This window comes from Chlorocebus sabaeus, chromosome 21 (genome assembly GCF_047675955.1).
Source record: "Chlorocebus sabaeus isolate Y175 chromosome 21, mChlSab1.0.hap1, whole genome shotgun sequence".
Lineage (NCBI taxonomy): Eukaryota > Metazoa > Chordata > Mammalia > Primates > Cercopithecidae > Chlorocebus > Chlorocebus sabaeus.
This window is the reverse complement of record NC_132924.1, coordinates 124,930,226-124,947,803: the sequence shown is the minus strand read 5'-3', so window position 1 is coordinate 124,947,803 and position 17,578 is coordinate 124,930,226. Positions and strand designations below refer to the sequence as shown.

General features: G+C 39.2%; 1 protein-coding gene across 12 annotated transcripts in view; it reads left to right on the top strand.

Annotated features, from left to right (window-relative positions):
* The window catches only part of KMT2C (lysine methyltransferase 2C), a 290,786-nt gene that overhangs the window by 118,102 nt on the left and 155,106 nt on the right, over positions 1-17,578 (top strand). For all 12 annotated transcript variants that reach the window (XM_073009508.1, XM_073009512.1, XM_073009515.1 and 9 more), the window contains one exon: positions 192-301. In XM_073009508.1, coding sequence (XP_072865609.1) covers positions 192-301 — 110 coding nt within the window. The remainder of the gene's footprint in view (positions 1-191; positions 302-17,578) is intronic.

Here is a 17,578-nt window from a genome sequence, read left to right as displayed (position 1 = left end):
CTCAGGTTGATATTGATATTGGCACTCAGTGGTTGGTCCACATTTTTAGGAGGGCCACTTTACTGGTATCACAAATATAGGATGCCATTGTATATTTACATATTAGAGTTGATTTTGAAGTTTTATGTCTTGATTAGCTTTAATATTTTTAATGTTTGCTCATTTGCTCCTTTTCGTTTTTCCCATTTTAGGCACTTGTTGGGCTCATCACCGTTGTGTGGAGTGGTCACTAGGAGTATGCCAGATGGAAGAACCATTGTTAGTGAACGTGGACAAAGCTGTTGTCTCAGGGAGCACAGAAGTAAGTAGACAAAGCAAATATTTAAATCATAGTTTTATAACATTCACTTTAATCAGAAGTTCACTTGAAAGAATTATTAAATTATTACTGTAGTGTGAAAGCTCTCAAAATAGGAAATTATTAATTTTTATTAAGAGTAATTTTAGGCTGGGTACGGTAGCTCACACCTGTAATCCTAGCACTTTGGGAGGCTGAGATGGGTGGATCACTTGAGGTCAGGAGTTCAAGACGAGCCTGGCCAACATGGTAAAACCCCTTCTCTACCAAGAATACAAAAATTAGCTGGGCATGGTAGCAGTCGCCTGTAATCCCAGCTACTTGGGATGCTGAGGCAGGAGAATTGCTTGAACCTGGGAGGGGGAGGTAGCCGAGATCGCGCCATTGCACTCCAGCCTGGGTGACAGAGCGAGATGCTGTTTAGAAAAAAAAAAAAAAAGTTATTTCATTCAGAAATTAGCTGAGCATGCTGGTGCACATGTGTAGTCCTAGCAACTTGGGGTGCTTGGGGTGCTGAGGTGGGAGGATTGCTTGAGTCCAGTAGATTGAGGTTGCAGTGAGCCATGATTGCACCACTGCACTCCAGCCTGGGTGCTGGAGTGAGACCCTGCCTTAAAAAAAAAAAAAAAATTAATTTGTGTAAGCCATTGGAGTGTAGTATGTTATTCAGTGAACTTGAATCTTTTAAAATAAGTAGTTTACATTTAAATTAGAAATGAAAATTTTAGAAATGAAAAATTTGAACTATGCTTATAATTCATGTGGTTACTTTTTAAGACAAAACTATTTGATAATGATTTAAAATGAGAGAAAATATTTGAAAAGATTTGAAGGTCAGTAGTCCATAATGTGGACGACCTTTGTTTGATGTTTTAAAAAGTGATTAAAGATTTTTTTTAGTCCGGTTGGCAGTTCAGTTCATCTTCATTGCATTGTATCAAATATGTGCATAGTGTTCCATTTTTCAGAGCTTTTCCTGTGATTTTCATGTAATTTTGAAACAATACATATTTTGAAACAAATACAAATTCAATAGCTACCTCCCATTTATAAAGACAGCAAACTCTGAAGTCATACTGCTTTGCTGTCTACAAATTTCTTTTCTTTTTCTTTTTTCTTAAAATGTAGAGATAGGGTCTCACCATGTTGCCCAGGCTGGTCTCAAACTCCTGGGCCCAAGGGATCCTCTCTTCTCTCCTTGGCCTCCTAAAGTGCTAGGATTTTAGATGTGAGCCACTGTGCCTGGCCTTCCCCCCCCCCGCCTTTTTTTTTTTTTGAGAGGAGTTTTGTTCTATTGCCCAGGCTGGAGTACAGTAGCATGATCTCAGCTCACTGGTTCATGCTTCCTGGTTCAAGCGATTCTGCTGCCTCAGCCTCCTGAGTGGATGGGATTATAGGCTTGTGCCACCAACCTGGCTAATTTTTGTATATTTAGTAGAAATGGGGTTTCACCACATTGGCCAGGCTGATCTTGAACTCCTGACCTCAGGTGATCTGCCCGCCTCGGCCTCCTGACGTGCTGGGATTACAGGTATAAGCCACTGCGCCCGGCACCTTTGGTTTTTAACAGTTTTTTTTTGGGAGAAGTAAGACAGCCCTTCCAGTGAAACATTAAAACTGGAAATTTTGACCTTAGAAACTATATGGGCTTTAATAGATAGAACATAGGCAGAGCTTTCAAAAGTATAGTTGAGACAAGGACTTAACATTCAAGTAATAGTTCAATCATTAGAACATTAGCTTTCCTAGGATTATCAAAATGACCTGATTTACATAGATGAGTAACCATCACCTCAAGAGTAGTGAAGTCAGAGTGCTTGTTTTGGAAATTTTACATTAAAGTGTATATGTCATCAAATTTTGAACAGTTTAATGCATAATACTATTTTCCCCAGCCTGAGCATTCTTAGAGGCTGGATTAAGACAATGATATTTCAGTGAAAACCATCTCTTTTATGAATTACTTCACAAAAGTAATTTTTATTTTGGGCTATTTTGTGACAGTGAAAAGTATTACAGGGAAGGTAACAAAGGCTAAATGAGCTTTTTGGTGGTGGATTGGAAATAGAGGAATCAATATAAACTCATAGTATTTGATACTTAGTATAGAAATGTAGGTGTATGTAGTTGTCTGAGTTTGTATGTATACATACATTTCCTACCTCTGTTTGCTGGGAAGGTAGTTATAAGAAAACTTGCCTCACTCTGTCCCTTTTGGACAGAAGTTACCATTTTTGTTCTTCCTGATTAATAATTACATTGTATTTAGAGATGAAGACTGTATCCTACCACTAGCAGAGGAATTACAAGGCCTTAGGAGACATTGCATCCCTTCTGACTTTGTTTAGGCATTGGTATTTGGTGGGCCTAAGCAAGTTAAATGCAGATTGAGTACTTGGAGTAGGTAGACCATGTGGGAATTAGAAGGGACCTAGTGGTAACTCTGTCAAACCTTTACTTCTCCGCTAGATTCAATCACTCAGAACTCACAGGAGGGTCAGTTTTGTATTGCCATTTGTACTGTTTTTTGTTTGTTTTGTCCTTCAATTCCCCTCCCCTCCCCTCCCCTCCTCTCCCCTCCCCTCCCCTCTCCCCTCCCACCCTCCCTCCCTTCCTCTCTCCCTCCCCTCCCACCCTCCCTCCCTTTCTCTCTCCCTCCCCTCCCACCCTCCCTCCCTTCCTCTCTCCCTCCCTCCCTCTCTCCCTCTTCTTTCCTTCCTCCTCTTTCCTTCCTTCCTTCCTTCCTTCCTTCCTTCCTTCCTTCCTTCCTTCCTTCCTTCCTTCCTTCCTTCCTTCTTTCCTTCCTTCTTTCCTTCCTTCCTTCCTCTCCTTTCCTTCCTTCCTTCCCCTCCCTCCCTTCCTCCCTCCCTCCCTCCCTCTTCTTTCTTTCCTTCCTTCCTTCCTCTTCTTTCCACCCTTATTTTCAGGGTCTCACCCTGTCGTCCAGGCTGGAGAGCGGTGGCGTGATCACAGCTCATTGGCAACCTTGGCCTCCCAGGCTCAAACGATCCTTCCCCCAGCCTCCCGAATAGCTGGGACCACAGGCATGCGCTGCCTTGCCTAGCTAGTTTTTAAATTTTTTGTAGAGACTAGGTTCTGCTATGTTGTCCAGGCTAGTGTCAATCTCCTGAGCTCAAGCAATCCTCCCACTTTATCCTCCGGAAGTGCTGGGATTGCAGGCGTGTGCCACCACGCCTGGCTTTTGTTCATTATTCTTCGTTATCAAATAGGCACAAGATGGACCGGTTAGTTAGAACTTTGTCTCAAGAAAGGAAGACTTGTCTCACTGGCAAAAATTCAAACATAAAACAACACATTTGTTGACAAGGCTGTGGGGAAACGTACTCTCATTCTTTGCTGCTGCGGATGCAAATTGGTACACATCTTTTGGAGGGAAATTTGGTGATACCTAACAAACTATATATGCATTTACCTCTCAATTATTCTAGGAATCTATCCTGAATATGCCTCTAACAATACAAATTATGTATTATTAAATGTTATTTATTATAGTATTATTTAATTTGTGAAATATTGGAAACAAACTAAATGCCCACACAGAGGAGAATGGTTGAATAAGCTGTTACATCCATACATCCATATAATGGAGTGCCATGCAGATAAATCAGAAACTAGAGATTGGTTACCTATAGGGAGTGGGAGGGAGAAGAAGGGAATGGAAATCTGTGTAGCATGGATGAAATGTGAGTGGCACTTCTCAGAGTATATTTGTTAGTATAACTCTAATTCTTAGAACCATAGGATTATTTTACATGCTTCTATGCAGTTGCCACCAACTAGGATGTGGGGGACCAAATAAGCAATTACCACCAACCCAGATGCAGGAGAACCCAAGAAGGAATAGTAAAATTCACATAGAATTGGATAGGGAAGGAAAGAACTCACCTAAGTAACTGTAGAAAATGGTGTCTTGAGACAAAAAGAACTGTATAGTCATGGTCATGCTGTAGTGTTGAAATGAGATCAGAAGTATGAATATAAACTCATAGTTTTTAATATTTACACAGACATACAGAAATATAGATGTGTGCATATGTATGAGTTAATTTGAATATGTATATTTCCTGCTTCTATCCCGAGAGGGCATAGAAACGGCACACCCCAGTAGCATTGAGAATGCCTAGTACTTAGATCTTGGTCTCTAACCATTGTTCTTCAATGAAAGGAACCAGGGCTCCTTGAGAAGTAGTTCCTTACAGAACTGATGCAGAGAAAATATAAGGTAAGCCTAGATCATCTTGTGGTGCCAGAAAGTAACAAAGTGCTTAAAAAGATGAAAACTTGTTCAAAGCACGGCAACCAACCTGAAGGAGCTCCTAAGAACTGGACCAATTTTAGCAACCACAAGAATAGTGATAATATTGCATTTTCATCCATAGAATAAGTACACGAGTCCATACTGATGTAAATAAATATAGATTGTCCAGTCACATCACTGCTGTACTTAACACTCTTTTTCGGTGACTTCCCAGTTTATTCTGAGGAAAAAAAACCAGATTCTTTACTAACCTGTAAGGCTCTACATGATCTTCACCACGCCTCACATGTACTTCTCAGACATCTTTCACTATAACTGTTCATTTACTTCCTTAAGCCACACTGACCTGGTTGGTCTTACTCAAGTACGCAGACGCAGGTCCACCTCAGGGCCTTTCATAATGCATGAGTTGTCCCCTCATATCCTTTATGTATTTATTCAAGCGTGACTTTACAGTGAGGCCTTTGCTAGGCTTGCTGTCAAAGATTCCAAATGCCTTCTCTTCCCGTAATATCTGCTTTTTTGTTTTCTTTTTCGTACTTATCACCTCTGACAGAGTGTATATTCACTTAATAATCTTACTTATTGTTCATCTCCCTCTCGCTAGTAGAGTAGTGCCATTTGGATAGGGTTTTTTTCTGTTTTGGTTATTCCTCAGTAAATATTTGTAGACTAATTAATAGCACTGAAGATCGTTCATGGAATCATTCATAGGCAGCAAATAAGTTTGAAGTACCCAAAAGTGTTACTGGAGGTTATCACCGTGGCTAATTACATGAAAGTTTATATACTTAATCTCTAAATAGAGCAAATCTTTACAGTTCTACAGAAATGATTGGGAAGGAGGGGCCAAGGAAAATTTCTGCTATCACAAAAGTTTCCCTAGGGGCGATATAGCTATTGAACTTAGAAGACATTTATATTTTCCAAAAGGTAGATGTTCTAAATTTGCTGACCTTGGTTAGGTGCGGTGGCTCCCACCTGTAATTCCCACCTCCCACGTTGGCAGGCCAAGATGGGAGGATTTCTTGAGCCCAGGAGTTTGAGACCAGCCTGGGCAACATAGTGAGATTTCGTCTCTATTAAAATAAAAAATAAAAAATAAAATTTGCTGATCTTTGTTAATGTTGACATGTAGCTGAGTATATTCTGATACCTGGCTCTATTTTCAAAGAAAACAAACACTTAACCTGCCCCTTCAAGATAAAGTTGACATTTCAACATTGAGAATGCAGTGACTTTTCAAAGAAACATGTCCTGGGGGGTTGAACATTTCGAAAACAGATGTTTTGAACTATTTATGTTGATATTTTATTGTCAGAAATAGTGAAGGTTGTAAAAACAAAACAAAAAACTCATGCTTGCCATCTTAAAAAACTTGAACATGGAATTTTCTGATTTGTTTAAAATATTCTAAAGAGCTCTGGTTTGTTTTAAGCCCATTTATTAAAAATTCAGTATTTTTATTAGGGTGAAATTTTATTTGCTTCAATTTTGACAATTTTGGTTGAGATTCAAAAATGATTGTGGAAATCATGTACTACTACTAATTAGATTATTTTACTTTTGGGGAGAACCTGTTTTTTAAAACCTATGAGAGCCATAGAAACTAGATACTGAAATAAACCCAAGTTAGAATTAGGCTTTTTAATGTAAGAAAATGGAAAGGAATGAGATACTATAAAGCTCAGATGAGGGGTTGCAGTACTTCGTAAATTTTTTAGTTGTGCACATCTTTTAATAAGAAATGTTTGAGTATGCAGCTTTAGTATAGATTCTCAGTGGAATATGTATATCTTCTGTTTTTTTCGGGAGACATAGTCTCCCTCTGTCTCCTAGGCTGAAGTGCAGTGGTGCAGTATCAGTTCACTGCAACCTCTGCCTCCTGGGCCTAAGTGATCCTCCCACCCTCAGCCTCCCAAGTAGCTGAGATCATAGGCATGCACCACCACGCCTGGCTAATTTTTGTGTTTTTAGTAAAGACAGCGTTTTGCCATGTTGGCCAGGCTGGTCTTGAACTCTTGGCCTGAAGTGATCCGCCTGCCTTGGCCTCCCCAGGTGCTGGGATTATAGGCATGAGCCACCATACGCAGCCATGCATATCTCTTTTATGTAACTTAACAACATTGGCAACATTTGTTTGTGTGAGTTTTTTCTTCTGTCTCCATTTGTGTATGTGAGTCTTTTTCTATGGATTTTTCCCACCATGGCTGTAAGCACCGTGAGCGTGAGGAAAATAGCTGTTTTGCGTTATCATATTTTCTCTGGTGCCTAGCAAAGTACCTGGAACACAAGAGAGTCACTAATGGGATAAATACATGCATTAATGGGTTTTGTCAATGAAGGGCAAAACTTAGTGCATTAGCTTGAATGAGGAGGTAGGTCCTACTGGCCTCTATTGGGTAGACGTCAGGGCTGCCACTAAACATTCTACAATATACAGGACGGCCTCCCACACCAAAAACTACACAGCTTAAAATGTTGATAGTGCTGAGGTTGAAAAATCCTGGTTTAATGATATTATTCCTGTGTTAATATATTTAAAATAATTTCCTCAGTTGTTACATGGCATTTTTATCACGCAATTTCGTTTTTTTCTGAAATATACCTTAGATTGTTTTTAGTTTTTCCAGGGGAAATTTTATTCATCTTTTACTAGAGAAAATAATATGGCAAACAGTGAATCTGTTTCAGGAAGGCTAACGGTGTTTTTCTTTTAATTTCCCTTTTGAAGCTCTCGGGGTGCTACTAACATCTTGGAAATATGGATAATTTGAGTATTACTGAGGGAATAGTTTCATTCTACATGCTACAAATGTTTAATCATTTTATTTATCTAAAGCTCGTTTCTTGGCCAGGCTCATGCCTGTAATCCGAGCACTTTGGGAGGCTGAGGCGGGTGGATCACCTGAGGTCAGGAGTTCAACACCAGCCTAGCCAACATGGCAAAACCCTGTCTCTACTAAAAAAACATAAAAATTAACCAGATATGGTGGTGCACACTTGTAATCCCAGCTACTTGGGAGGCTGAGGCAGGAGAATTGCTTGAACCCAGGAGGTGGCACTGCACTCCATCCTGGGCAACAAAGCAGGACTCCTTCTCTAAATCAATCAGTCCATCCATCAATCAATCTCCTTTCTCTTGTATTCCCAGTACTGCCCCCCAAAAGGAAGTAGTCCATAAACCCCCAACATATATTTCTGTTTTCTTAACTAGTTCTGAATAAAATGTTCAGTGTTGGCTGGGCATGTGGCTCATGCCTGTAATCCTAGCACTTTGGGAGGCTGAGGCGAGTGGGTCACTTGAGGTCAGGAGTTTGAAACCAGCCTGGCCAATGTGGTGAAACCCTATCTCTACGAAAAATACAAAAATTAGCTTGCTGTGGTGGCATGCACCTGCAATCCCAGCTACTCGAGAGGCTGAGGCGGGAGAATCTCTTCAATCCTGGAGGCAGAGGTTGCAGTGAGCTGAGATCATTATATTGCACTCCGGCCTAAGACTCTGTCTCCAAAAAAAAAAAAAAAAGTTTTACGCTTAAAATAAGACATTTAAAAAGTACTTCTGTTGTCTCCCCTCTTAGAATTGGTAATCTCTTCCTTCTCCACACTCATCCCCTGCTGTAATTCTATATTGAAATTTCATTGTATTTTGTACCAGATGTCTTTGTGTAAAACCAACTTAGTTCTGTGAGAAGAGTTGTATGTTTTTAATATTTTTGTTCTTTTTGTAGACTGCAGAAACAAAAATAGCTTTCCTATAGTAAGGTAACAATTTACATTAAGAATGTAGATAAGCAAATTTAAACTTTTAAATGTAATTTGTCTAAAAAAATGGAAGAACAGTATATAGTAAAAGTCTCTCCTCCAACCAATAGAAAGCACTTTTATGTAAGGTCTTTTAAGTGACTGACTTGGATTTTTACATAAGGTAATTTGCTATATCTATTTTATAAATAGTGTTATTTAATACTGTTTTATTTTCTATAGAATCCTAGTGTTTTTCCATGTAAATTAAAAAAAAATTCTTAAAGTATGTATCCCTCATTTTCCCCTATAGTTGTTTCTTTTTACTTTTGTTTTTAAGAGAGAGCATCTCAGTTGTCTAAGCTGAGTGCAGTAATATGATCATGGCTTACTGCAACCTCGACTTCTTAGGCTCAAGGAGTCCTCCTGCCTCAGCCTCTGGAGTAGCTGGGGCCACAAATACATGCCACCACACCTGGCTAACTTTTCTTTTCTTTTTTATGTTTTTGAGACAGAGTCTCACACTGTCACCAGGCTGGAATGCAGTGGCGTGATCTTGGCTCACTGCAACCTCTGCCTCCTGGGTTCAAGTGATTCTGCTGCCTCAGCCTTCCAAGTAGCTGGGATTACAGGTGCCCGCCACCACACCTGGCTAATTTTTGTATTTTTAGTAGAGACAGGCTTTCAACAGTGCATACCTACCTATCATGTTAAAACAAGAAAAGGAGAAAAGTAGACTTGATATGTAACACTTTTGAGGTATAGTGGAATGTGTACTGTTATCAACAAATTAGATAGCAAAGCATTCTATTTATTATGCCAGAAGACTATGGCTGTGCTAAAAGAATACAATATATACAATATATACAATATATATCAACATTACCAGACTGGGCACTTCTCACATTATTCCCAACCAACAGGAATAAAACTAAAAGGTCAGAAAAAAACCAGTAAATTAAAGCAAAATTTTATCACAGCAGAATTTTTTCTCAAAAACAAAAAATGGAAATTAGGCTATAATTAAAGTAAGTTTTTCAATGGCTCATTTGTTAGCCAAGCAAGGAAAACCATTACCAACAGTGGTTAATTAAATTATGTTTTATTAAGGTAACCAAAGATACGTTCGTAGGAAATAAACTTTAAAAAAGACTTAGCCTTTCAGCAAGAGTAACTGCTCTAAAAGTTAAGGACGTTGGGAGTAATATCAAGTCATTTTGGAAAGGAGGATGAATGATTTTTCATGGTTTTCTTAGGCTTTTGATGGATGAATAGGTGTTACCAGTACTATTCAGTTGTTACATATTCCAGAAGTCAGTGCTGAATTTGAAATGATTGAAGAATTAGTATTTATGCATAGTCTATGTGAAACAACTACAAGGGAAAATATTTTCAGAAAAGTTGAGCAAACACTAATTTAGTGCAACCTGAAGTGGAATCCACTAAGATGTGTTACAGTTGATAGTGGCAAAAATAACTGTGGAGCAGAAAGACTTTAGTTGGACAAATTTATAAAGCTTGTTAAATGTCAGGTGTTTAAAGCCTGATTATTTATTGTATTATTTATTAACAGGTACTTTGCAGAAAATATTTAAATCTGTCATGTTTTAGTGAGCTATTATATAATAGTGTCAGCGGTGATTTTCACTTGCGTTTATGGACTTCATCATCAAATCCTATGAATTTTTGTTAGATATAGAGGCAGACTATATTGAATTGCCTTTCTACATAGCAGTTTAATGACTTGGCAGTGGTAAAGTTTTATTGCAGTTTTTTTTTGCGTGGAGGAATGAGATTGAAATTTTTCTGAATAAGATTGCCCTCAACTATTAAGTCAAATACTTAATGGCTTTGAAAGTTGACTTTTCCTATAGATTTCATAATATTTTGTAAAACAAATTCAACCTAAAATTACAAGGCAGAACAGTGATTATAAGTCTTTTTTTTTTTTTTTTTTTTTTTTTGAGGTGGAGTCTCGCTCTGTCGCCCAGGCTGGAGTGCAGTGGCCGGATCTCAGCTCACTGCAAGCTCCGCCTCCCGGGTTCACGCCATTCTCCTGCCTCAAGACTCCCGAGTAGCTGGGACTACAGGCGCCCGCCACCGCCCGGCTAGATTTTTGTATTTTTTAGTAGAGACAGGGTTTCACTGGGTTAGCCAGGATGGTCTTGATCTCCTGACCTTGTGATCCGCCCGTCTCGGCCTCCCAAAGTGCTGGGATTACAGGCTTGAGCCACCGCGCCCGGCGATTATAAGTCTTAAACTGTGGTAAGGTCACTTCTACAACTATTGTTTCGATCACAAGTGATGGTAGGTTACTTTACACAGTTTATATGCTGTCAGAAGTTAAAATAAAAATCACCATCTCTATTCCCATATAAATTTGCTACAGAGTTATTTTCCAAGCTCAGACTGCAGTTCCTGTAGCAGGTTTTGGACCTCAAGGGAAGTATAAAAGAATTTCCGCCGGGCGTGGTGGCTCATGCCTGTAATCCCAGCACTTTGGGAGGCCGAGGTGGGCGGATCATGAGGTCGGGAGATCGAGACCATCCTGGCTAACACGCTGAAACCCTGTCTCTACTAAAAATACAAAAAGTTAGCCGGGCGTGGTGGTGCGCGCCTGTAGTCCCAGCCACTTGGAGGCTGAGGCAGGAGAATGGTGTGAACCCGGGAGGCGGAGCTTGTAGTGAGCCGAGATCGCGCCACTGCACTCCAGCCTGGGTGACAAAGCGAGACTCCGTCTCAAAAAAAAAAAAAAAAAGAAAATTTCCGTATTTCAAAATCCATTTAACTCTCTGAATCAGGAGCTTCAACCTGTCCTTTAATTGGAAGTGATTATTCTGCAATATAATGACATGCTAAAAGACAAAGGTGAAGAGAAGACTCTAATAAAATCTTATAATTAACTTTCAAAGATGAATATGCTCAATTAAAATTACATGCTTATGGATTTCTATCAGACCTCTATGTTAAAAAGATTTTTCAAATGTGGATATAGGAAATCTCATTGTAGGCTGGGCATGGTGGCTCACACCTGTGATCCCAACACTTTGGGAGGCTGAGGCAGGTTGATCACTTGAGGCCAGAAGTTTGAGACCAGCCTGGCCGACATGGCAAAACCCTGTCTCTACTAAAAAATACAAAAATTAGCCAGGTATGGTGGCTCATGCCTGTGATCCCAGCTACTCTGGAGTGTGAGACAAGAGAATAGCTTGAATCTGGGAGGCAGAAGTTACAGTGAGCTGAGATCACACCCCTGCACTCTAGCCTGGATCACACAGCAAGACTGTCTCAAGAAAAAGAAAATCTCATTGTAGATCAGAATGTACAAATGAACACTTATAATCAATTTCAATGATAAGGAAAATAGCTTTGAATCCCAATTAAGTGAAATGTTATTTCCCCTTCCAAATTCTATTATTTTCATTAGTAGACCTATATTACAAAACATTGTATTCAATCATTATATTCTGAATAATTATCAGTAAGTTTGTGGAAATTTATTTGCTCTTATCAGATATATACAGATACGCTCTCAAGATATCCCCGGTTTTGCCCCTTGTTACACAAAACCAACAGTATTTGCTATCTGGCTTTTTGGAAAAAGTTTGCTGATCCCTAGGCCTGCACCTTTGAAACGCGGGAAGATGGTGGAAAAAAAATCTGCTTTCACAAAGACTCAACTTTGAATGATCATGAGCTTCAAAGCAGCTCATATGCATATTAAATTAATGTGATCTTTTCTAGCCCAAGGACCCATGTGGAGAAAAAAAAAAAAAATCTCTGGTAACTGGCATCATCTAGTGTTTCAAAATATCTCTACGGATATTTCAAAAACAAAATTTAGCAATAAGTCAGAAATTATCAGGCATACTAGAAGATAAGATCGAGTCATGAAAATCAAGAAAAAGAACAAATGGTAGGAAAATGTCTTTCAATTCCTTTTGGCCCTTCGTATTTCCACCTAAACTCATAAGCTTTTAAAAAGATAACATAGGAGAATGTTTTTGTAAAATAATTCTTGAGATACAGCACTGAATGTAAAGGAGAATATTGGAGCATTCAACTACATTCAAGAAATAACTTCCATTTATTAAAACATACTGTAAGAATGAAAGCACAAGCCTTAGAGAGGAAGATAATGGTAACACATAATGGCCAAAAAGAGGAATTGGTTCTAGAATAAGCAACTACAAATGGATAAGAAAAAGACAACTTGGCCCGCTGCGGTGGCTCATGCCTGTAATCCTGGCAGTTTGGGAGGCCGAGGCTGGTGGATCACGAGGTCAGGAGATCAAGACCATCCTGGCTAACACGGTGAAACCCCATCTCTACTAAATATACAAAATGTTTAGCCAGGTGTGGTGGTGGGTGCCTGTAGTCGCAGCTACACTGGAGGCTGAGGCAGGAGAATGGTGAGAATCTGGGAGGTGGAGCTTGCAGTGAGCTGAGATCACGCCACTGTACTCCAGCCTGGGTGATAGAGTGAGACTCCATCTCAGACAAAAAATTTGTGTGTGTGTGTGTGTATATATATATAATTTATTAGACTACCTTGCAATTTCAGGAGTTCTTTTACCCATATATGATTTTATAACATTACCAAGTGGTCTTTGGAAAATATTGGTTCACTGAGTAATCCAGATATTCCAACTGTTGATACAGTTTTTTTGTTTTGTTTTGTTTTGTTTGTTTGAGATAGGGTCTTACTCTGTTGCCCAGGCTGGAATGCAGTGTTGCGATCTTAGCTCACTTCCGCCTCCTGGGTTCAAGTGATGCTTATGCCTCAGCCTCCAGAGTAGCTGGGGCTACAGGCATGCACCGCCAGGCCCAGCTAATTTTTGTACTTTTGGTAGAGATGGGATTTCACTATGTTGGCTAGACTAGTCTTGAACTCCTGGCCTCCAGTGATCCCAAAGTGCTGGGATTACAAGTGTGGGCCACCTTGCCTAGCCCTACACATTTTTAATAAATAACAAAATTCACATTTGTTATAATCCACTGTTCTCATCAGAAAAGTCTTTTAAGTATTGGAATTAGTTAAGCTTACATTAGTGGTAAGTTTTTCAAATCTTCTTATTGTCCACTCATGTTCTAAGTTGTTTTCCTTGAAGTGACAGGTTCACTTTCTTCATTTTTGAAGAAATACGTTAGATAATCAAGTTTGAGTAATCGTGGTTTGTTAGTTATTCTTGCATGTAAAAATGGTGTTCCTTGAAAAAAGCAGTTATTTCAGTTTATAAATCACATGATCATGGAAGTTGCTTTCCTCAAGAAAAACTGTGGCATAACAGAATTAGTTTATGCTTTATTTCTCGTTTTGTAAAACAGATAATTAAAAGATGTGTATTCATGGATCAAGACTTAAAACATTAATAATTCTTGCTGCTTCATCAGTGATATTTTCAATGATACTAGATCTACATCATTTTTATTGTAATTGTAGTGCCAGTTGAGAATGTGATAACTTCTAGTACAGCCTGGTGCCACCTGCCTTCAGTTTTGGAAATACATCAGCGGTTTTACCCACCATAGCTTTTGCATCATGTAACAATTTTTGCTTCAATTGTTAAACATTATTTTGAAAACTCAAAGAATAGTAAAGTCTGTTTTATTGCCCATATTTTTACTATTTCTTTGTTCTTTATTCCTTCAGGATGTTCTGAGAATCCTTCTTTTTATCATTTTCCTTTCTGGTTCAATAACTTTTCTAACAATTCTTTTGATGTAGTTTTGTCTCATGACTAATTTTTAGTTCTCATTCATCTCGCAATTTCTTGATTTCCCTTTCATTACTAGTGGATGTTTGCTGGATATAGAATTGTTTGTTGTCAGTTCTTTTAGGACTTACGAAAATGTTATCCTGCTTTGTTCTGGCCTCCATGGTTTCAGGCGAGAAATCTGCTGTCATTTGTGTTGTTTTTCATCTGTGGATAAGGTGTCATTTCTCTTACTTCTCTCAAGGTTTTTTAGTTTAGTCGTTAGTTTTCAGAAGTTTATGATATATATTAGCATTGATTTATTTATGTGTATCCTCTTTGGATTTATTCAATTTCCTGAATCTGTAGATCTTCGAATAATTGTTCAGCTGCATCTTGTTCCTTTTCTGAGATTCCAGTGGCAGGAATGTTGCGTCATTTATTATAGTCCCACAAGTATCTTTAATGTCTTTTTTAAAAAAATATTATTTATTTATTTGTTGCCAGAGTTTCACTCTTTTGCCCAGACTGGAGTGACGTGGTGCAGTCTTGGCTCACTGCAACCTCTGCCCCTGGGTTTAAGTGATTCTCCTGCCTCAGCCTCCCAAGTAGCTGGGATTATAGGTGTGTGCCACCATGCCCAGCTAATGTTTGTATTTTTAGTAGAGACAGGGTTTCACAATGTTGGTCAGTCTGGTCTTGAACCCCTGACCTCAGGTGATCCACCCATCTCAACCTCCCAAAATGCTAGGATTACAGGCCTGAGCCACTGAGCCCAGCCACGTTTTTTCTTTTTTCTTCTTCTTTTTTTTTAATCAGTTTATTTTCTCTTGTTTAGGTTGGGTAATCTCTCCCATTTTGTTGTTCAGCTTACTCAGTTTGTATTTTATTTTTGTTAGCGTATTTTTTGGTTTTCAACTTGGTATTTGTTTCTTTCTTGATTTCTTTGCTGAAACTTTGTGTTGTTTCTTTGTTTCAAAATTATGTTTGTAATTGCCTTTTTTTTTTTTTGAGATGGAGTCTTGCTCTGTCGCCCAGGCTGGAATGCAGTAGAATGTTCTTGGCTCACTGCAACCTCTGCCTCCTGGGTTCAAGTGATTCTCATGCCTCAGCCTCCCGAGTAGCTGGGATTACAGGTGTGTGCCAGCGTGCCTGGCTAATTTTTGTATTTTTAGTAGAGATGGAGTTTCACCATGTTGGCCAGGCTGGTCTCAAACTCCTGACCTCCAGTGATTCGACCGCCTCTGCCTCTGAAAGTGCTGGGATTACAGGCGTGAGTCACCGTGTCTGGCTGTAATTGCTTGTTGAAGCAGTTTTATAATATATAGTTTAAAATCTTTGATAGATAATTATGACATCTATGAATTCTCATTGTTTGCACCTTTTGACTACATTTTCAAATTCTTGTTCAGATTTTCCTGGTTCCTAGTATGGTATGACGTGTTATATTTGGTTGAATCATTTGCATTTTAAGTGTTATGTTATGAAGCTCTGCATTTTATTTAAATCCCCCCTTTTAGTAGGATTTATCTGAAACTTTGCTTTTGGGGTGGAGGCGGAGCACAGCCTTGTTACTACTCCCAGGTGTAAGTTAAGATTCCAGTTCCTTAATACGCTTTTGTTGACTCTCATTGATGGAGACGTACACCTAGTAATTGCTGAGTAGGAGTGAAAACTCTGGACTTGCATTATACCTTTGTGGATACTACCCTGGCTCAAAGGGTTCCTGCTTTTCACTTAGCCTCCACTGCCACTGGGATGGAGGGGTGGGTAAGTTATCACTGGGCAGTGCTTTGAGTTTTGATTATCCAGTAGGCCTCTCCTGTCATATCTCTGTAGAGGGAGGGGTAGGGGTATGTCCTTATCATTGGGTGGGTGTTGAAGTCAGGCTCCCCACTTTTCTTCCACCCACACTCTAGAGGGAGGAAGCCACGTTATTGCTTAGTGGGTATAAATGTTATGTGTCCGCACTTGACCTTCTTTGGTATTATGCTGTCTGTGGGTAGGAGTGGGGAATGGCTGACTATGTCCTCCTTTTAAGTCTTTGCAAAAGGTGTATGGCTTGGGCTTTTATTTGTGCCATTGGCTTAAACTGGTTTGTTGTTGTCCATGAGTTTTTTGTCTTGGTAGCCTGCTGCTTCCCTGCTTTTTTGACTAGACACAGCAGAATTTTCTTCGAGTTTTATGTATGTGTGTGTCTGTTGGTGTTTCTGAGTTGTCTGCTTCTCTAGCAACTTTTCTTGTGTATATGAGTCAGAAAGGAAACCTACGGCATTCATCCTCTTTTGTTTCTTGGCATCTGAAGCCCTCATTGGTCTGCCCTCTCTCTACATTCTGTTGTCTTCTTTTGTTTGTCTTACGTATCATGGCCAAGGGTTTTTAAAGCTGTATTTAGTGGAAAGAACAGAGAAAAGTACGTTTTCTGCATTTTGTCTGGAAGTGGAAGTCTGCATTCATTTTTGCCTTTTATCCCTGAATACAGAGTTCTGGGATGATTATGTTTTTCTTCTTCAAGCATTTAAAAGACATTGCATTGTTTCCTGTCTTCCATGGTTTCTAATGAGAAGTCAGGTGTGGTGTCAGTAGTATCATTATTCCCATGTATATAATAATGTTTTGATATTCTCTGGCTGCTTTCAGGATTTTCTCTTTATCTTTGGTTTTCAGCAGTCTGACTATGATGTGCCTAGGTGTGGTTTTCTTTGTATTCATCCTGCTTGGGGGTTGCTGAGCTTCTTGAAACTGTAAGTTGACATTTTTCACCAAATTTGTGATAAGCTTGACTTTTATTTCTTACTCTTTTTCTGTCTCATTTCTCTCTCCTCTTCCTCTGTAACTCTAATTATATGAATGTTAGTATATTTGATATTTTATAGGTTACTGAGGGTCTGTTTGTTTTCTTCCCAGTGTTTTTACTTTTAGTACCTCAGAATAGGTACACTATTCATGCATTTTCAAGGAGATGGACCATTTTTCTACCAATCTCTTGTTAAGCCCATCCACTAAAATTATCATTGAAATAACTATACTTACTAGTTGTAGAATTTTCTTTTCTTTTGAGACAGGGTCTTGTTCTGTCGCCCAGGCTGGAGTGCAATGGTGCAATCTCGGCTCACAGCCACCTCCACTTCCCGGGTTCAGGCGATTCTCGTGCCTCAGCCTCTCATGTAGCTGGGTTTATAGGCGTGCGCCAGCATGCCTGGCTAATTTTTGTATTTTTAGTAGAGATGGGGTTTCGCCATGTTGGCCAAGCTGCTCTCAAAGTCCTGGCCTTAGGTGGTCCACCTTCCTTGGCCTTCCATAGTGCTGGGATTACAGGCAGGAGCCATCGCACCCAGCACTGAAACTCTATTTAAATATAGATTTTAGCCAATGATATTCTGCTTTTTTTTTCCAAGGGTAAAATGTCCTCCCATTCCAGCCAGTTTTTGGTTATTTACAAGTAATTTCAATTAGTTAGCTTTTACATTTTATTCAGATTTGAGACATTTTAGGAAAGTTATTCTGATATTAGTCCCTATGCTGTTACCAAATAAATAAATAAATAAATAAATAAATTTA